Source organism: Anomaloglossus baeobatrachus, chromosome 6, assembly GCF_048569485.1.
Source record: "Anomaloglossus baeobatrachus isolate aAnoBae1 chromosome 6, aAnoBae1.hap1, whole genome shotgun sequence".
Classification (NCBI taxonomy): Eukaryota; Metazoa; Chordata; class Amphibia; order Anura; family Aromobatidae; genus Anomaloglossus; species Anomaloglossus baeobatrachus.
In genome coordinates this window covers 381,964,507-381,987,157 of record NC_134358.1, presented here as the reverse complement: position 1 = coordinate 381,987,157, position 22,651 = coordinate 381,964,507, and the positions used below count along the sequence as shown (strand labels likewise).

General features: G+C 43.7%; 1 protein-coding gene across 1 annotated transcript in view; it reads left to right on the top strand.

The window, feature by feature from the left end:
- STAC (SH3 and cysteine rich domain) overlaps nucleotides 1-22,651 on the top strand; it is a 439,669-nt gene that overhangs the window by 391,629 nt on the left and 25,389 nt on the right. Inside the window, exon 10 of the mRNA XM_075315072.1 lies at nucleotides 13,862-13,999. Within this exon, the coding sequence (XP_075171187.1) occupies nucleotides 13,862-13,999 (138 nt within the window). The remainder of the gene's footprint in view (nucleotides 1-13,861; nucleotides 14,000-22,651) is intronic.

The following is a 22,651-nucleotide window of genomic DNA, read 5'->3' as shown; positions in this document are numbered from 1 at the left end:
ATACCTGCTGGGGGAAGAGGGATAGCTTAGGACTAGATGTACAGTCATATGAAAAAGTTTGGGCACCCCTATTAATGTTAACCTTTTTTCTTTATAACAATTTTTGTTTTTGCAACAGCTATTTCAGTTTCATATATCTAATAACTGATGGACTGAGTAATATTTCTGGATTGAAATGAGGTTTATTGTACTAACAGAAAATGTGCAATCCGCATTTTATCAAAATTTGACCGCTGCAAAAGTATGGGCACCCTTATCAATTTCTTGATTTGAACACTCCTAACTACTTTTTACTGACTTACTGAAGCACCTCATTGGTTTTGTAACCTCATTGAGCTTTGAACTTCATAGGCAGGTGTATCCAATCATGAGAAAAGGTATTTAAGGTGGCCACTTGCAAGTTGATCTCCTATTTGAATCTCCTATGAAGAGTGGCATCATGGGCTCCTCAAAACAACCCTCAAATGATCTGAAAACAAAGATTATTCAACATAGTTGTTCAGGGGAAGGATACAAAAAGTTGTCTCAGAGATTTAAACTGTCAGTTTCCACTGTGAGGAACATAGTAAGGAAATGGAAGAACACAGGTACAGTTGTTGTTAAGCCCAGAAGTGGCAGGCCAAGAAAAATATCAGAAAGGCAGAGAAGAAGAATGGCGAGAACAGTCAAGGACAATCCACAGACCACCTCCAAAGACCTGCAGCATCATCTTGCTGGAGATGGTGTCAATGTGCATCGGTCAAAAATACAGTGCACTTTGCACAAGGAGAAGCTGTATGGGAGAGTGATGCGAAAGAAGCCATTTCTGCAAGCACGCCACAAACAGAGTCGCCTGAGGTATGCAAAAGCACATTTGGACAAGCCAGTTACATTTTGGAAGAAGGTCCTGTGGACTGATGAAACAAAGATTGAGTTGTTTGGTCATACAAAAAGGCGTTATGCATGGAGGCAAAAAAACACGGCATTCCAAGAAAAGCACTTGCTACCCACAGTAAAATTTCGTGGAGGTTCCATCATGATTTGGGGCTGTGTGGCCAAAGCCGGCACTGGGAATCTTGTTAAAGTTGAGGGTCGCATGGATTCAACTCAGTTTCAGCAGATTCTTGACAATAATGTGCAAGAATCAGTGACAAAGTTGAAGTTACGCAGGGGATGGATATTTCAGCAAGACAATGATCCAAAACACCGCTCCAAATCTTTTCAGGCATTCATGCAAGGAACAATTACAATGTTTTGGAATGGCCATCCCAGTCCCCAGACCTGAATATCATTGAACATATGTGGGATGATTTGAAGCGTGCTGTCCATGCTTGGCGACCATCAAACTTAATTGAACTGGAATTGTTTTGTAAACAGGAATGGTCAAATATACCTTCATCCAGGATCCAGGACCTCATAAAAAGCTACATGAAGCGACTATAGGCTGTTATTTTTGCAACAGGAGGATCTACAAAATATTAATGTCACTTTTATGTTGAGGTGCCCATACTTTTGCACCGGTCAAATTTTGTTTAAATGCGGATTGCACATTTTCTGTTAGTACAATAAACCTCATTTCAATCCAGAAATATTACTCAGTCCATCAGTTATTAGATATATGAAACTGAAATAGCTGTTGCAAAAACTCAAATTGTTATAAAGAAAAAAGGTTAACATTAATAGGGGTGCCCAAACTTTTTCATATGACTGTATAAGCTAGTGGTTACTGCCTTACAATCCTTCTATACTTATACAGCTGCAACCTAAAATAAAAGGCCTTTTCAGGTCTACAGATTGTCCTTTCTTTAGTAAAAGTAATGCTGCCTGCATTAAGTGTAGGGATAACTGGAGGAGAAGCGATAGGTTTGCATTACAGGCATATAGGCAAAGCTTATTGCCTTACAGTCCTTCTATACTTATATTGCTGATGCACTCTAAAAATAAAAGTTCACTTCAGGTGTAAGTATTTTATTTTCCCTCTTAATAGCAAAAACTTTGGAGGCAGACACTGACAAGCAAAAGGGTAACAAAGTTTTGAACGTTTGATTTTCAGGCTCCATATCTCACCATCCACTACAGATTTAAGCATGAGAATACCCTCACTTGATAGACAATCATCTTGGCTATCTGATACTATCTGATACATAAATTTGATTTGCAGCTATCTAGCATATGATTAGCTATGCAGATTCTTGTCATGTCACTGCATTATTACTATTTTGCTCACAAATATGTAAATTTAAATTTTTATTATTTTGTTAGTATTGTGTAAATCTCCTTTGGCTTTCAACACTGCCTGGAAGCTCTTGGACATGCTCTCAACTGAAATCTAATCCCAGGTCTCTTCTACATTTTCCCAATGTTTGTGCATACTGGTCACTTGGGTATGTATACAGCTTCTTCTTCAACTTTACCCACAAGTAGTGATGAGTGATCCCGATCTGTAAAGATCAGGGATCGTACCGATCACATAGTGATCGTGTACACAATCCCAATCACAAGCTTTCCTGGGAAGCTCGTGTTACAGATCGGGTCCAGGGGCTATAAAAAAAAAGAAAACACATTATTTAAAAACATTATGACTATACTTACAGGTCCCACGACACATCCTGCAAACTCTATCTCCCGGCCGCTTCTGCTTCCGCATCCATCCGATTATTGCTGTGTCCCCCGGTAATTACCTCTGACTAAAAGGACCTTCCATGATGTCATAGCCATGTGACCAGTCAGGTGTGAATGTTGGATTACCTCATTGGTTACAGACTGGTCACATGACTACGACGTCATCAAAGGTCCTGGTAACTGAACTTTCATTGTCACTGTGCGAGTGTCGCATCTCATCATGGCGCACAATCTCCCAACAGGAGCGGTCGGCTGTATATATTACCATGCAGCTGAAGTGCTCCTGTCCTGAGATCGACAGGTGCGGGGTGATGCAATGCGAGATGCAAGTGCAATCATACCCTCACTGTTCATCTGCATCTCGCTCTGTACAGAGTGATGCAGCAGAGCTGACAATGTTCTGTGCATCTCACTTTGTATAGACTATGTCTGTGCACAGTAATGAAGCAGAGTTGACATTGCCGTACCTGTGAATTACGTTGGACGAAGGATTGTTTTTAAAATAAAGATGGAGTCTCTATTTTTTTGTTTTATTTCTAATAAAAAAAATGTCTCTGTGTTATGGTTTTTTCTTATTGTTTACTAGAAATTCATGGTGGCCATGTATAATTTGGCATGACACTGTGAATAACAGGCTTTGTACCATGTGAAAATACAAAGCTGGTATTAACCTCTTTATTACCCACCGAGCCACCCGACAGCAGGGCCACTGGAGGAGCTGGGTAAAATGCCTGGAATTGGCGCTAAGAAACAGTGCACCATTTTGAGGGGCAGATTCAGGCTGCTGAAAATCCCAGCCCCCCGCTGCCTGGCTTTACCTGACTGGCGATAAAAATACGACGGGAGCCCATGCATTTTTTTCAATTATTGTTTAAATATTGTATATATATATATATATATATATATATATATATATATATATATATATATATATATATATACATATATATATATATATATATATATATAGAGAGAGAGAGAGACAGAGAGAGAGAGAGAGAGCGCCTTGCGAAAGTATTTGGCTCCCTTGAATTTTTCAATCTTTTCCCACATTTCAGGCTTCAAACATAAAGATAAAAATTTTAATGTTATGGTGAAGAATCAACAACAAGTGGGACACAATTGTGAAGCTGAACAAAATTCATTGCTTATTTTAAACTTTTGTAAAAAACAAATAACTGAAAAGTGGGGCGTGCAATATTATTCATCCCCTTTACTTTCCGTGCAGCAAACTCACTCCAGAAGTTCATTGAGGATCTCTGAATGATCCAATGTTGTCCTACATGACTGATGATGATAAACATAAGCCCCCTGTGTGTAATCTAGTCTCCGTATAAATACACCTACTATATGATAAGCTCATTGATCTGTTTAAAGAGCAGATAGCATCATGAAGACCAAGGAACACAACAGGCAGGTCCGTGATACTGTTGTGGAGAAGTTTAAAGCCGGATTTTGTTACAAAAAGATTTCCAAAACTGTAAACATCCCACGGAGCCCTGTGCAAGCGATCATATTGAAATAGGAGTATCATACCACTGCAAATCTACCAAGATCCAGACGTCCATCCAAACTTTCATCTCAAACAAGGAGAAGACTGATCAGAGATGCAGCCAAGAGGCCCATGATCACTCTGGATGAACTGCAGAGATCTACAGCTGAGGTGGGAGAGTCTATCCATAGGACAACAATCAGTCGTACACTGCATAAATCTGGCCTTTATGGAAGAGTGGCAACAAGGAGAAAGCCATTTCTCAAAGACATCCATAAAATTTGGCATTTAAAGTTTGCCACAAGCCACCTGGGAGACACACTAAACATAATGAAGAAGGTGCTCTGGTTAGATGAAACCAAAATCGAACTATTTGGGTACAATGCCAAACAATATGTTCGGTGTAAAAGCAACACAGCTCATCACCCTGAACACACCATCCCCACTGTCAAACATGGTGGTGGCAGCATCATGGTTTGGGCCTGCTTTTCTTCAGCAGTGACAGGGAAAATGGTTAAAATTGATGGGAAGATGGAAGGAGCCAAATACAGGACCATTCTTGAAGAAAACCTGTTGGAGTCTGCAAAAGACCTGAGAATGAGATGGAGATTTGTCTTCCAACAAGACAATGATCCCAAAAATAAAGCAAAATCTACAATGGAATGGTTCACAAATAAACGTATCCTGGTGTTAGAATGGCCAAGTCAAAGTCTAGACCTCCAATCGAGAATCTGTGGAAAGAGCTGAAAACTGCTGTTCACAAACGCTCTCCATCCAACTTCACTCAGTTCGAGCTATTTGCAAAGGAAGAATGGGCAAGAATTTCAGTCTCTTGATGTGCAAAACTGATAGACACATACCTCAAGCGACTTGCAGCAGTAAGTACAGCCAAAGGTGGCGCTACAAAGTATTAACTTAAAGGGGACGAATAATATTTTTCAGTTATTTATTTTTTTAAATCGTTCAAAATAGACAATAAATTTCAGTCAACTTCACAATTGTGTCCCACTTGTTGTCGATTCTTCACCAGAACAGTAACATTTTTTATCTTTATGTTTGAAGCCTGAAATGTGGGAAAAGGTTGAAAAATTCAAGGGAGCCGAATACTTTTGCAAAGCACTGTATATATACTGTATATATCAGTTTTTCTGCTTTTCTCCTTATAGGTATATTTTTGAGTAAAATGTAAATTGCTCTTTTAGGCTATGTGCCCATGGGAGCTTGCATCTGCGGATTTTGCCGTGGAAAACATGCGGATTTATCTGGCTTTTTCAGATAAATCCGCAGGTTTTAGCATGTACAGTCACTCCCCATGTTATCCTATGGGACATGGGGAGTGCTGTGTCCACGCTGCGGAAAGTGCGGCTGCCGAACATGCTGCGCATGTCCGCATCCGCACGTATAATTGCATGTCAATTATTCATGCAGAATTACCTGTGGATGTCCCGGCCCTCCGCTATGGAGATAGAGGCCGGGACGTCCGCAGGTAATTTGCATGAATGTCCGCATGTTTCCCGCAGCGATTCCGCTGGAAACTCACAGCTAAAAATAGCTGCGGACGCCGGCGGGCAACTACGGGAAACATGCGCTCGTACCTGCGGATACATCCGCAGGTACGAGCGCCCGTGGGCACATAGCCTAATTCTATAAACTAGTATTTTCAGAAAATAAATACAAAATTTATTGCTTGGAAATTTGGAGACATGTTGTCAGTAGTTTATAAAATAAAAGAAAAATTTACATTTTACTTAAAAATATACCTATAAAGTGAAAAATCAGAAAAACTGAAAGTATTTCAGTGGTCTCTTAACTTTGCCAAAGCTGTATATATATATATATATATATATATATACAGTACAGACCAAAAGTTTGGACAAACCTTATTCAAAAAGTATTCATTTTCATGAAACAATGAAAATTGTTGATTCACATTGAAGGCATCAAAACTATGAATTAACACATGTGGAATGAAATACTTAACAAAAAAGTGTGAAACAACTGAAAATATGTCTTATATTCTAGGTTCTTCAAAGTAGCCACCTTTTGCTTTGATTACTGCTTTGCACACTCTTGGCATTCTCTTGATGAGCTTCAAGAGGTAGTCACCGGAAATGGTTTTCACTTCACAGGTGTGCCCTGTCACATAAGTGGGATTTCTTACCTTATAAATGGGGTTAGGACCATTAGTTGTGTTGAGCAGAAGTCTGGTGGATACACAGCTGATAGTCCTACTAAATAGACTGTTAGTATTTATATTATGGCAAGAAAAAAGCAGCTAAGTAAAGAAAAACGAGTGGCCATCATTACTTTAAGAAATTAAGGTCAGCCAGTCCGAAAAATTGGGAAAAATTTGAAAGTGTCCTCAAGTGCAGTGTCAAAAACCATCAAATGCTACAAAGAAACTGGCTCACATGAGGACCGCCCCAGGAAAGGAAGACAAAGAGTCACCTCTTCTGCGAAGGACAAGTTTATCCGAGTCACCAGCCTCAGAAATCGCAGGTTAACAGCAGCTCAGATTAGAGAACAGGTCAATGCCTCACAGAGTTCTAGCAGCAGACACATCACTAGAACAACTATTAAGAGACTTTGTGCAGCAGGCCTTCATGGTAAAATAGCTGTTAGAAAACCACTGCTAAGAACAGGCAACAAGCAGAAGAGACTTGTTTGGGCTAACGAACACAAGAAATGGACATAAGACCAGTGGAAATCTGTGCTTTGGTCTAATGAGTCCAAATTTGAGATCTTTGGATCCAACCTTTGTGCAACGTAGAAAAGGTGAACGGATGGACTCCACATGCCTGGTTCCCACCGTGAAGCATGGAGGAGGAAGTGTGATGGTGTGGGGTGCTTTACTGGTGACACTGTTGGGTATTTATTCAAAATTGAAGGCATACTGAACCAGCATTGCTACCACAGCATCTTGCAGCGGCATGCTATTCCATCCAGTCTGCGTTTAGTTGCACCATCATTTATTTTTCAACAGGACAATGACCCCAAACACACTTCCAGGCTGTGTAAGGGCTATTTGACTAAGAAGGAGAGTGATGGGGTGCTACGCCAGATGACCTGGCCTCCACAGTCACCAGACCTGAACTCAATCGAGATGGTTTGGGGTAAGCTGGACCGCAGAGTGAAGGCAAAAGGGCCAACAAGTGTCAAGCATCTCTGGGAACTCCTTCAAGACTGTTGGAAGACCATTTCCAGTGACTACCTCTTGAAGCTCATCAAGAGAATGCCAAGAGTGGGCAAAGCAGTAATCAAAGCAAAAGGTGGCTACTTTGAAGAACCTAGAATATAAGACATACTTTCAGTTGTTTCACACTTTTTTGTAAAGCATTTCATTCCACATGTGTTAATTCATAGTTTTGATGCCTTCAATGTGAATCTACAATTTTCAGAGTCATGAAAATAAAGAAAACTCTTTGAATGAGAAGGTGTGTCCAAACTTTTGGTCTGTACTGTAAATATATATATATATATATATATATATATATATATATATATTTATATATATACACACAATATATAGTTTCATAAAAATAAATAAATATTTAAAAAAAATGACATAGCGCTCCGCAGTATTTTTGATTCTCAGCGCACATAAAGCAGATGGCTAGGGGCTGCCACCCCCATCTGCCTGGCTTTACCTTGGCTGGCAATCAAAATACAGGGAAGCCCATTTTTTTTTTACTTGTTTAAAAAAATATTTAAAAAAAATGCGTGGGCTCCAGCAGCATTTTCTATTGCTAGCTAGGGGTAATCAAAGCTGTTACTGGCTGCTAACCCCCACTGCTTGCTGCTTGCAATGGAAAATCCAGAGAAGCCCTTTTTGTTTTTTTTTTACCAAAAAACTAGGAAAAACAAAATGACGTGGGCTTTGCCATATTTTTGTATGCTAGCCAGGTACAGCGGGCTGCCCCCAACCCCCAGCTGCCTATTTGTACCTGGCTGGGAACCAAAAACATAAGGAAGCCCTTTTTTTAATTATTTAATGAATTTCATGAAATAATAATTAAAAAAAAAACCAGCAGCTGGGGATTGGAATCCACAGCGCAGGGTGGCCCAAGCTTTATGCCCCCCCCCCACTGCGAATTGCAGTCCGCATTCACCCCAGAAAATGGCGCTTTCATAGAAACGCCATCTTCTGGCTCTGTATTCAACTCTTGCAGTAGCCCTGGTAAGAAGAGGTGAATACCAGCTTTGTTTTACCATCTGGTAAAAAAGCCCGAGATTCTTAATTTCAAGCCAAGTTTGACCCGGCCATTAAGAATCTCCAATAAAGGGTTAAAAAAAGACACCACACAGAGGATAAAATACTTTATTAGAAATAAATACGCAGACACACTTAGGGACTCCATCTTTACTACTCCCCCTCACAGCCCTCTGTTTTCTGTCTTCTGTCACCAATCTAGCTCTGCTATATCAGAAAGCAGTAGGGGAGGAAGAACACTTCTCCTCGCCGTGCTCAATGACTGAGCAAAGACTGCGGGTTGGTAAGCAGTGACGTCACCGCTGCCACCATTGCCATAGTAACTTAACAAGCGGGTTACTATAGCAACTGTGATCTACGATCACCTGATTCACTGTGCCGCTATTCATCGGCTGTGGCGTTACAGTGTGTGGCAGCCAATCTTTACATGTGGGCTGACTCTGTAAAGAGCGCCAACATGCAGGGAGGGGGAGCTGAGCATGTGCTCAAGCATCTCGCCGGTACGCGCGCACTCGCCGAGTATCTCAAGTAGGGTATGATTCCACTTGCGAGAAATTCGCACGTATCTCACACTGCATTACCCGGGACGGCCTGCCTCTTTCCCAACAGGAGCGGGTCAGCTGCATGTATTTCAATGCAGCTGAGATGCTCCCATCGGGAAAGAGTCAGGCTGTCCCGGGTAATGCAATGGGAGATACACGCGAGTCTCTCGCAAGTGGAATCATACCCATTGTGAGATGCTCGGGCGAGCACCGAGTACCGGCAAGCATGCTCGCCCATCCCTATCCACTGACACTACAGGACCTTGCATGACGTGAAACTCATGTGACCAGTCTGTAACCAACAAGGTAATACAAAATTCATACCTGACTGGTCACATGACTATGACATCATGGAAGGTTCTTTAGTCAGTGGTGGTTACCGGGAGGGCACAGCGATGATCGGACACAGAAGCAGAAGCAGCGGGAGACAGAGTCTTCAGGAAGCGTCGCGGGAGCGTTAAGTATAATGACAATGTTTATTATTAGCTATATTCTTTATTTTACACCCCCTCTGCCCTGCCCCATCCCATGACTGTAAAGCCCAAGATTGGTGATCAGATGCAAGATCGTGTTATCTTGATCCCGATCTTGATCTTTACAAAACAATCAGGCGAGTCTCCCCGAACCTGACCATCGGGGGGATCGCCCATCACTACCCACAAGTGTTGATTGGGTTAAGGTGTGGGAACTGTGGGGGCCACAACACCACTCTACTTCATTGTCATTGAACCACTTATTCACCAATCTCAACATATGCTTTGGGTCTTTGTGCTCGTGGAACACTATGTCGTCCTTTTCATACCCATAGTACTCGAGTGTACAAAGTAACTTGTCTTGTAGGTTACTCACATATAGCTCAGCATTGAGACCACCATCGATCTTGGGTAAGTATCCAATGCCTGTCACACAGTGTCTGGGTCAAAACTCGCTGAGTGTCATGACTACTTCTTATGCTGTTCACACAGCAGAGTCAGACACTTCACACTATACTGCTTTTGATTTGCACAGACAGGCTCAGTCATTGACCAGCTGTGCTCTTGTAAGTAATTGAGAGAAGTATAGAAGCACGGTCTGATAGAGCGCTAAGGAGGCCACAGTATTAGATTAATTTTTTTAGAATTTATTGTTTTCTATCAGCCACAATGCGTTTCGATATACACAATATCTTCATCAGGTGGATCCACCTGATGAAGATATTGTGTATATCGAAACGCGTTGTGGCTGATAGAAAACAATAAATTCTAAAAAAATTAATCTAATACTGTGGCCTCCTTAGCGCGCTATCAGACCGTGCTTCTATACTTTTCTGCTGATCTTCCCCTCTGTGGGTTCACGGCAAGAGCTGCTTGATACGGAGGCCAGATTACCAGAGACGCTCAGTGATATGTCACATGACCAGCTTTTCAGGAATCTGCTTCCCTGGATGGACATCGTGGGCTAACAGGTTAGAAGACTACTGACACCACACTCCTGTCTTATACCGTGGCTGTGTGAGGGTTGCACAACCTCATCAGGTGAGCAGTTTTCTTTTTCTCCTCCTCACCGCTATCTCCCAGACCCTTCACATGCGCTCCCTTGTTTAATTTTTTATTCTTGTAAGTAATTGGGCTTGCAGGTGTTAATTTCTTCTAGGTCTATGGATTACTACTTGAGTCAAATATTGCAGGAGACTTATCACAATCGCTTTCGCCCTTATTAAAATTGTGGAGCCGGGTCTCACAAGCCGATTATAGATTTTGTGATCCCGGTCCTTGTGCTGTAATATACTGTTGCTAGTGTACTTTTGTGTGCTGTTTGTTGTTATGGAAATACTCTTGCTTTCTAATTATTACCTCCCTTCCTTTAGTTTCCTTCTGATGAAATTTTATCTATAATTCTGTGAGTAATAGCTGTTAGTTTGAGTTTTGTTTCCCCCCCCATCTGTTTATTTGTGTGGTATTAATCACTCATGTCCCGACCCTCTCCTGGGTGGAGCGAGAGTGGCCACTAGACAACGGTTGTTCAGGAGCTAGATTAAGGAAGGCGGCATAAACATCGCCACCTTCAGGTGTATTTTTAGGATCAGGGTCAGTGAGGGTTTCCCTAGACTGAGGGCTAGTTTAGGCTCCCCTGTTCCTAGTGATCCCATCACACCCTGTGACAATGCCTTTGGCTGAGAAACAGCCAATTCTTTGCAAACTTTAGCCAAATCTTCTAATGATGATATTGAAGTCGTGACTTCTTCACCTTTTTTTGGGGCACCATTCCAGACTAGTGTAAACTGCGTCACATGGTATTTGCATGAATGTCTATGATCTCACCAATATGAAGCATACGAGCCACCTTCAATGCTGTGTTTGTTGTGCCGGAACTGATAGACCTTGAGATGAGCCGATTTGTTGAATTCAATATTTGCCTAGACGTTCACCTTTTTGATTTTGAATGGATAGACAGACTATTTCATATTTGTACATCTCTCGTGGCACTCACATGATGCAATTTAGCAAAACAAATTTCAGTTTTCAGAGAGACCACTATCAATGAGCTGAAAGATGCTGTTTGTCTTTTATTGGGAAATCTTCATGGCTGCTCCTCAATTAAAACCAGTGACCTTTTGCTTGGGAATCATCCTAATAAAACATTAAGCTATTAAGGAATGTGAGAACAGGTTGTAATTTGTAACATACAGGAAGGGAAAATGTTTTCAAACACCAGGAGCAGAACAGTAACAATGCAGTAATATAACAAATATCTGCATAATTAATCATATGCTAAATACTTGCAAATAATATTTATTTATGAGATAGCCGAGATGATTGTCTATAAAATTATGTTAGTCTCACGCTCAAATACGTAGTGGATGGTGAGATATGGAGCCTGAAAGTTAAAATTGCTCATCATTGTATATGGTATATACCTAATTTAAAATGTGCAAGGCGTGTGGTAAGGGACAGAGAAGTGTATGTGCTGCTGATGGTGTATGCAGAGTCCAAGGCAGTGAGCAAGATGAAACTGTGCCTGGTGTGGAAGCACAACCAACACACTCATCAATGAGACCTAGCTTCCTGTCCCACTTTGCAGGGGGGCGCGGCATACCACTCTTGAAGCCAGAACAGTGCGAACGGTGGTCGGTTGGATGGCAAATAATTCTTCCACTATATTTCCCAGCACCACCCTGTCTTTCACACAGTCCATTCTCAATAGCCAAGAGTTTCGACCTCATGCTGATCCTCCTTCCTCCCACCATGGTGGGTCCCAGGAGACAAGTGATCCCACACTCGCATACTTCAAGGAGCCCTTAACATTTCCATTTATTGATTCTGGCTTCTCGCTTTCCATGTTTCAAGAGGGACATGAGGAGCTTGTGTGTAAGTGATGTCCAAATATTTGAGCAGCCATGGTCACAATAAGATGACAGTGGGGAACAGCAATTAGTGTCTCAAGAGGTAGATGACGATGAGACAGAGTTGCCAACAAGTGGTGGTCTTAAGTCAACAAGTCAGCTAGACCAGAGTGCAGAAGGGGAACATGAGGTGGTGACGATAAAGTCACTGACCCAACCTGGAAAAGTGCCACGCAGAGCAAGGACAGCAGTCCATGCGGGGAGGGATCTTCAGCACCGCAACAGGCAGGAAGAGGCAGTGGAATGGCCAGGGGAGAAGGTGGGCAACCGTTCCCTATAGCACTCACATGCAGGATAATCCCAGGCCAAGGTGATAGGTGTTCCCCAGTCTGGCACTTTTTTAAAGACATGGTCATTTGCAACATGTGTCGTACCAAGATCAGCAGGATGCTACATTTCCCTGATGCACATGGGTGAATCTTGTGGAGGCCAGGACTGAGTTGGACCCCGGGGCAGTATATGTGTTACCAACACCAAAGATTGTGAACCCGAGTTCCATAAGGGTTTTTTCCACCTACTACACCAGTTCCTACACCACCACCTCCTTCTTATCCTCCATCTCTGATTTATCATCTCACAGCACATCATCCATATCAGTCACAATCTGGAAGCACTGCAGCACTTCCTTGGTGAAGCGGCAACAGGCTCTGCTGTATTTACTTTGTTGGGTTGACAGCTATAACAGACCAGACAGCTCTGTGGCTCTTGCTGCTGAACCTACAAACACCTGAATAGAAATAAAATCAAAAGGCGGGGTGAAGGAAAGGAAAGACAAGAGATCTAAAACTAGTTGGACCTAGACAAAACAGGCTCAGGTCCAACAGAGAGGTAAACTGACCATACAACCACAGTTCACCGGATTAAGCCCTGGAGTCAAGTCATGCCTGCTTCACTTGCTATATGGTGGTGTTGCAGGGAAATTCCTACAAATTACAGAGGTTGTATTTAGCAAACTGTTATCAGTTAATTGCAAGGACTTTTCTGAAAAACAAAGTTGTCCAAGGCAGGCAACCCCTTTTAAAAGAACCTATCATTAGATTCATGCTGGCATCCATCAGCAGTATGAAACAGAGCATGACGTCTTGATTGTAAAAACTCAGTTTTAACACTAGAACTACTGAGGTAGTCATTTTGACTAGTTTGCACCATGTATTTCTATATAGGTGTCACGAGTCCAGTAGTTTTAGTGTTAAAAGCCATCTTATAACGGGTCTCTTCCTGTGTAAATAAACGGGAGAAACATGGCAATCACCTGAAGTGGAGCAAGGAGAAGCCAGCCTGGGAGTACATCAGACTAGTCAGATCTCTCCCTATATTCTCCGGCTGGCTTTGTTTACTTTGTTTTCTCAGAAATGCAGCTAACAGATACCTGGCTTCAATCACGCATTCAGGCTCTAATTCATTCTGGCCATGGATTGAGCAGCAAAAATCTATTAACAGGTTTTCTTTAATGTGTTACAGGTTTGCGCAAAGCTTCCTGTATTGACCCATATGGGCTACATGATTAAGTCACCATTGATGGGCTGTGATCTATATGAGCTATATTGTATAGATGTTTCACACAGAATAGTTTAAAATTTACATTTAAGGTGATAATTTATTATATCTCATAAATTACCACATTTGTTTCACAGGGTAAAATCGAGGACAGAATTGGATTTTTCCCTGCTAATTTTGTACAAAAGATCCAAAGCAATGAGAGACTTTTTCGTTGTACCAGAACATTCATTGGGTGTAAAGAACAAGGACAGATAGCTATAAAGGAAAATCAGGTAATTCTTAATCTGTGTTTTTTTGTTCTGATGTTTACAGAAGAGATATTCACAAATGTGACACTAAAAAAAAAAAAAAAAAAAAAAAAAAGTTTTTGGCGTAATGAGTTTGTAAGTTTTGGAGTTTTGGCCAGCTTCTCCAAAATGGCTGAAATAGGGTTTTGGCAAGGCGCACATAGACATTGGGTACAAAAGACAAAAGACATAGCAGGGATGCAATCCAAGGAACTTAAAATTAATTTAAAATTAACTACAAAAGGAAACACCAAATTCATGCCTTTAACTCCACAAAAACCAACTTGGCACGCTTTATCGCTCATACCGCTATCATAGCTTCAGTCATCCAGTTCTCCAGCCTTGCACTAATATGGGGCAAAAACCCTAAAACATATGTTTGCAAATACAACTTCCGGTTTGGCTTCCTATCATAAGTCATGCAGCAAGACCATTTAAAAGGTTGTATTGACCTTTAAGATTGCTGCCTAGTAGTACTGGGAGTCCAAGTTTTCTTTTTCTCTGAAGGAGCTATTTTTCTGGTAATAGACACATTATAGGATTGTGCACAAAGTGAATTACTGTAAGTCTGTAATATAAACTGGCTGGAACTCTATGTTCATTCATACAGTGCCTGAAATGTTAATGGTCATGATTGCCCAAATGCTTTTTAGCAAAATAGGTCTTCATAGGGAAGTTCTCATCTCATACGTGAATCAATTATGTAATTTACACTAGTATTAAACTCAATGGGAGCAGGATAAATTTACATACAAGGGCAGCTCCAGATAATTGCCATTATCTGGAGCTGCCCCCGTATGTAAATTTATCCTGCTTCCATTGAGTTTAATACTAGTGTAAATTACATAATAGTTAATAATAATAATAATAATTATTATTATTATTATTATTTTTATGTTTAGTGCCCGGCCTCATTCAATCATGGGCATCAATATGTCACTGCAAAAGAAATTAGCTAAAACAGAAAGCCCTAACAACATTCAAGATGCTAAAAAAAAAATGCGTATTTCATACTTTTAATATATCTCTGACTAAAGAAGATGTGTGGAGGAACAAGTTTAAGGGGCACTTTGCACACTGCGACATCGCAGGTGCGATGTCGGTGGGGTCAAATTGAAAATGACGCACTTCCGGCATCGCATGCGACATCGCAGTGTGTAAAGGCTGGATGATACGATTAACGAGCGCAAAAGCGTCGTAATCGTATCATCGGTACAGCGTCGGCGTAATTCATAATTATGCTGACGCAATGGTCCGATGTTGTTCCTCGCTCCTGCGGCCGCACACATCGCTGTGTGTGAAGTCGCAGGAGCGAGGAACGTCTCCTACCGGCCTCACTGCGGCTTCCGTAGGATATGCGGAAGGAAGGAGGTGGGCGGGATGTTTACATCCTGCTCATCTCCGCCCCTCCGCTCTGATTGGCCGCCTGCCGTGTGACGTCGCAGTGACGCCGCACGACCCGCCCCCTTAACAAGGAGGCGGGTCGCCGGCCACAGGGACGTCGCACGGCAGGTGAGTGTGTGTGTGAAGCTGGCGTAGCGATAACTTTCGCTACGCCAGCTATCACCACATATCGCTGCTGCGACGGGGGCGGGCACTATCGCACTCGGCATCGCAGCATCGGCCTGCGATGTCGTAGTGTGCAAAGCCCGCCTAAGTCAAATTTCCTGAAATCCGTGGTTTCATATGAAAATCAATATCATTTCACACATGATCCACATTGGACACTAATGGCATGTGGCATGACAGCTCGGGCTTTACAGCAATCTGATCACATGGTGCAGCACAACCAATCAGCAAGGTTATCACTGGCACTATATGTTGGTATATGCAACAGACAAGGACTTCTTTATTTGTGTGAAGGAGGACTTTATGCTGATCTAACAGTAGATGGCGATGTTGTGCAGTTTCCTCACTCACTGTTTTGTAAAAAGTCTCTTGTTCTTTCTGGTTTTGCTTTCTCTTCCTGATACAATGCTGTATGACTGTGCTTATCATTATCTCATGTTCTCTCAGAAGGAAAGAGTTTATTATCCCATGTAATCTGCTCTGTAAACTTTCTTCTGAAACTGGGAAGCTAGAAGCTGTGCAACACTATATAACATAGGGGACAGTCAAAGAACACCATTTTATGCCTGTACTGTGTAGTAATAGTAGCACTTCGAGCGCACAGGATAGGGATAGATAAAGGCTTAATGCGATTGTGGTGTGCTACTTCAGTCCTAATGTACCAAATTGAAAATAGGACTGATAGTTAATAGAAATCCAAGTTTCAAGTGATATACAGTGAACCAGGGGCGTAACTACCGCGGTCGCAGGGGTCGCGATTGCGACCGGGCCCGCAGGTTAGGGGCCCGCCCTGCAGATCAGCAGCCTGTCAGTGAGAGGAGCTGCGCTGTTCCTGCATTTTCAGTAGAAGCGGCCGGGCAGCGTGCGCTCCGCCCCCTCCAGTCTCTGCATGTGATTACACTGTGGTGCCGGCCTCTGCAGGAGACATATCAGGTGAGGGCAGCAGTGCGGTCTGACCGGCATGTTTGTGAGGCAGCACTCCGTACTTCTCAGTCCCAGCAGCTCAGGCATGGCAGTATAATATATACTCTGCCTCCCTTCCATCGCTCTGAGCAGTCACTGACAGCGTCTGATCGTTTATGTACTGATGTGCGACCATGTGGAGAGGGGTGAGCTGTATATATGGCAGGAAAGTTTATCTGACCTTCTTTACATTCTGTTATCTTACTGTAAACCGTTCAGGTGCTGCTTTGGACACTTTGAGATTTGGTGGTGGCGGGAGGGAGGTGGGATGAGGCTGATCAGGTGATTGGGGCCAGCCCACAGAATCAGTCACAATGTGAGCAGTGGGGAAGTGTTTGCAGCAGTTTGATGAAAGCAGCACAGCCAGGTCCTGTATCTAAATCCAGCTAAATTACTGTGCACTGCTCAGCTACATACACAGAAGACCTTGTGCACACGTCGCTTTTTTCATGCGTTTTTCCTTGCTTTTTTTAATTGATAAAAGCAAGGAAAAATGATCTCAGCAAAGTCTGAGAATCCTGACTTGCTGTGCCCATGCTGTTTCTTGCAGTTTTTGTTGCTGAAAAATAGAAGCAGCGTGTCAGTTGTTTCTGTATTTTTCCTGCTTTTTCACCAATTGACTTCAATGGAGTCAGTGAAAAATGCAGGAAAAAACGCATGTGTATTTCCCACATTGAATTTGCGTGTGTTGACGTCACTGGGGCTCCCTGCAGCCATTTCCTCATCTCACAGTCTTTACTGCAGGACATTGCTTCTGGGAAGTCCGGTGATATCACAAGGTGAATCGAGTTCATGCCTACGGATCACCGGGGTGTCCTGCAGATCCACCGCCATGAACTCAGTTCACCTTGTGATGTCACCAGGGTTTCCTGCATCTAGGCCTTGTGGTCTTTACCACGGGACCTTGTTGCAGGGAACTCTGGTGACGTAGGTGCCCTGGTTTGGGGGGCGATCCATGCCTCAGTAAACCGGGGTCATCAGGGTGATGACCCAGGGTTGCCATGGCAGTGATCGGGTCCCTGTGATTGCACTACAGGGACCTGATCGCCAGGGAGGGTAAGCGATGCCTCTCCCTGCCTTCTGAATGCAGCAATTGCATTGATTGCAGCATTTAGAGGGTTCAACTGCCGAGAGCGGCGCGGGTACTCCTCCTGGCAGCGAGAGCCAGGACCTGGCGACCGCGGGGGTACAGCGCTTGAACCCCTATGATCGCCATGACTAAAAAACGCTCAAAAAGAGGTAGGTGAAAAAACACACAATAAAAAATGCTCGGTTTTTTTCAGTTGCTTTTTTTCGTTCCAAACATGCGTTTTTATGTGCAGATTTTCTGCACATAAAAACGCAAAGTGGGCACATAGCCTGAAGTAGATTTGATGCAGTATGTCCTGGGAGGGTGCTTTATCTTTACAATACGTGAGCTGACTTCAGCAATCAATAGTTGGTGGATGGAGTGAGGAAAGCAGGTAGGGGAGTAACAATCACAAACGTAGAGATTGTTACCAGGCCCAAAGGTACAGGGCACACAGTGGCTGGCAGCTGACGTTCATACCATAACTGGGGGCAGCGCATGGTAGTATGGTCATGCTCTATAGCATGCACTCTGATGTCAGCTGCAGGCCACTCCGCACTCGCTACAGAGGACACTTGGTGATGTGGGAGCAGAGGCAAGATGAGTAGAATTTTTTTTAAATTATTTATATTTTTTTAATTATTCATTAGAGACAGTCCCAGACCATATATACCAGGATGGGGGACATATATACCAGGATGAGGAACATATACTATATATCAGGATGGGAGACATATTAGGATGGGCCCAGGATGTGCAACATTTTTACTAGGATCGGCCCAGGATTGGATAAATATATACCAGCATGGGGACATTATATACCATGTATACCAGGATGGGGAACATGTATACCAGGATGGGGACATATATACCAGTATGGGGGACATATGTACCAGGATTGGGAACATTACTGCATAATGAAGGGGGGGAAGGGGCAATTAATATGCCTTTATAGGATTTAGAACGCTACAGGTGCCCATTCATCTGACCAACGTCCGGAGGGGGGCCCAGGTCCAACTTTCGCACCGGGGCCCATCGCACTCTAGTTACGCCACTGCAGTGAACTGTTGTTGCAGTCTCATCATCACCACTTAGGGCGGCTTTGCACGTTGCAACATCGCACGTGCGATGTCGGTGGGGTCAAATCGAAAGTGACGCACATCCGGCATCACTTTCGACATCGTAGTGTGTAAATCCTAGATGATATGATTAACGAGCGCAAAAGCGTTGTTATCGTATCATCGGTGTAGGCTCCGACTTTTTCAAAATTGCGCTGCCGCGACAGGTACGATGTTGTTCTTCGTTCCTGCGGCAGCACACATCGCTGTCTATGAAGCCGCAGGAGCGAGGAACATCACCTTACCTGCCGCCGGCGGCTATACGGAAGGAGGTGGGCGGGATGTTTACATCCTGCTCATCTCCGCCCCTCCGCTTTGATTGGCCGCCTGCCGTGTGACGTCACTCTGACGTTGTACGACCCGCCCAGTTAGGAAGGAGGCGGGACGCCGGCCAGAGCGACGTCGCAGGACAGGTGAGTGCATGTGAAGCTGGCGTAGGGATAATGTTCGCTACGCCAGGAATCACAAGATATCGTTGCTGCGACAGGGGTGGGGACTATCGCGTGTGATATCACAGTATCGGCTTGCAATGTCGCAACGTGCAAAGCCCGCCTTAGAGTCTGATTGGGAATTAACACATCTGTGATTTACAGCAGCAACTTCACCTTAATACCTGCTTTTTTTGTTTGTTTTCATGCATTTTCAGCAAGAAAGGGTAGCATTAAACCACTCATTGCAGATTTTCAAAGTAAATCTGAATTCAAGGGCTGCTTTCTGCTTGTAAATGAAAGTCTGATCCTTGTGTTTTGAGAACCAACATTTTTTTAAGAGAAATCTCTGAAATCCTGAAACTTAGCCACAAGTGTTTATCTACCTAAGTAAGCGCGTTGTTTAAAATAATTTTTCAAGCCTGCCTCATTACTCCAACAATCTAATTTTGAAGGCATACGCAAACGACCTGAATACAGAGATCAGTTACGCATGCTTGCTTGTCATAATTCTACCGAGATTTCCTGGTCCCATCCTATTTGGTTAAAGGTAGGGTGTTGCGGCTTTTTATTTTTGCATTAATAATAGTGATTTTGAAATCAAGTATTTTTAATACAAAATTAAAATCACTGTTTATTTAGTTTTTATTTAATTCTAGTTTTACTGAAGCACTGGGGGCTGCCATCTTGGATTTGGTGTTTGTAATGACAGTTACTGACCTCCTTTATGGCAGCCCCCTGGGCACAGAAGACAGTGGTCAGATTCTGACCCTATATTGTAACATTAGAGAATGCGTCTGCTGTGAAATGGACACGCCCCCTGGGCTGTCCAGATCACAGCAAAGGGAGGAGATCAGCGCCATCTGTGTGGAGCACACAGCGCATGCTGTGTGCTCCACTTTCCCCCGGTCACCCGCCGGGATGCATGGGGTGAGTACCGACGCCAGTCAACGGTGATTGCACCATTACTGATACTTGCATCCTGCTCCCTCACTCCCACTCTGCCGTTGAGCCCCCTTCCCACTCTGCCATTCAGCCCCCCCCCCTGCTCCGCCATTCAGCCCCCTCCCACTCCACCGCTTACACCACCGCCGCTCACCACCCCTCCCCACGTGTACTCACCTCAGGCCTCTGTCCGCTGCTCGTACTGTGATCGCTGACAGGACGTCCTGCCAGGGGCGCAGGTCTGAGGTGAGTGCATGCGGTTGGGAGTGGTGATCTGCAGCCTGAGTGGCACTGCACTACAGATCACCCCTCCTCGCCACATGTCACCTCCGACTTCCGATCCCGGCCGGCAGCACAGTATATGGGGGCGCAGGATACAGTGAGGCCTAGGGAGACAGCCAACAGCACAGCAGAGGGAGGGGAACAGTCAGCAGCAGGGCATAGGGAGGGAGACAGCCAGCAGCGGGGCATAGGGAGGGAACAGCCAGCAGCGGGGTATAGGGAGGGAGACAGCCAGCAACGGGGCATAGGAAGGGAGACAGCCAGCAGCAGGGCATAGGGATACAGTGGAGTACCATGCAGTTGTCCTCAGTGACACTTTAGACATATTATAATCACTTTGCGGCCAACAACAAAATGGCTCCGCACTGTGTAACTAAACTTCATTCTTATATCCTTTTGGAAACACCCAGAATGGGAGGGGGAGGTGACATCACACACAGAGGAGCAGATTCTGCCCACTTTTACTGCAGCTGTAATATGAGCTAGTTCTGCAGTAGTTCTACAGTCGGCTTTCAGCAGTTAGTCCCCCTAGTGTTTAAGAGTGGAAAATATGAAACTTGAAATTTTTTTATTACTTTTTCTGAATTAAAAACAAATAATATTATTTAAACATAATATTAAAACATTAATACTTTATATTTTTTCATTTATTGAATTTTTTTTTTTTTTTACAACACCTTCCCTTTAAGGCATGTGGACTTTTTTTTAATAATATTTTGTTGTTTATAACAGAAAAAAACAACATAATCCTGAAACAAGTATTCATACACTAAAGTGTTTGCGTGGTTTGAAATAATTTGTTGAGCCCTTTTAATTGCTACAATATTAGATGAGATGTTTACACACACCACCTGAATGCAGCGGCCAGTTGCAAGTGCTTTCTTGTGGCAAGTCATGCTACCTACACTTTGTGGTCCCATTTGATATTGTAAGGGCACATGGACTCTATTTTTTCCTTCAACTTTATAATGAGTGGTCTCTTTATTTTTGGAGTACGTGTTTTAATTCTCTACTCTAGCTTATATACACAAGGCCATTGTGGTAATGTTGAGACACATTTGTTACAGGTCGTGATCGCGAACCTATGTGTAGCAACTTTGCAATCTAGCATTTTAGGTTTCATTAACTTATTTTCCCACCATTATTTTAAAAAGTAAGCACATTTAAAAAAAAAAAACATGTCATAAGAGGTTACGGTTTAGCAACTCTTTGACTAGTCTCACTTAGCAATCATGACTTAGGAAAGTCTGACTGACGGCCCTAACTTGCCGTTCTGACCCAAACCAGTTATCCACCTTTTACCGCTTTTCCACTCAAAATAAGACACAGACTGCGTGACATTGGGTGTAAAGGCCACAGCAGCCTCGTTTATTAACACCAAAATAATCAATAACATTTTATTCATAAATATAGTAAATAACTCCATAAACATAACCACCAGCAAAGGAGGGGGGGTAAGGGAAGAGTCCCTTTGTACATGATTGCAACACCAGCTCCACCATGTGCCCTCAGCCGCACCACACCGACTTGAGGACACCCAGCCGCGTGTTGCTCCACCATGTGCCCTCAGCCGCACCACACCGGCTCGAGGACACCCAGCACATTAACATGCCCTGCTGTGACCCAGCACAGCAGGGTCCCAAGTTAACATGTCCCGCTGTGACCGAGCACAGCAGGGACCCACCAACCATACCATTGCACCACCAGGGGTAACCCGTTCCTGCACTGGGTTCCCCCCAGCTCTTTGTGCAATCCACCGACTTCAAATACCCCCCTCCTTTCCGCCACAGCGAGCACGTATGACACCTTGTACGTGCGAGCCCCACCACCAAAAACCCGACCCGAGCCAATTCCTCAGCTCGAGCAACCAATGCTGTGGGACCAATGCCAATCGAGCAAAATGACCCCCCAATAGACCTCACGATGCCAACCTGCACCAAACCACCAGTACAACAAGGTCAGCCGCCCCCAAGACCTGCAACTAGCCGACCACATCGTCCGATCCTATGTACCACCTGCGCGACCAGTCCCCAACGAGCCACCTGAGCCGCCGCCCCTATCTCCATGGAATAGGGGGCAAACTCTGCCTCGTTGAGACCGCTACACTGCAGGCGCCTCCGAAAATTACACAACAACTGATAAATTAAGCAAAGCCAACCATTATTGGTGTACCAGTACAACAAGGTCAGCCGCACCCAAGACCTGCAACTAGCCAACCACATTGTCTGATCCTATGCACCGCCTGCGCGACCAGTCCCCAGCG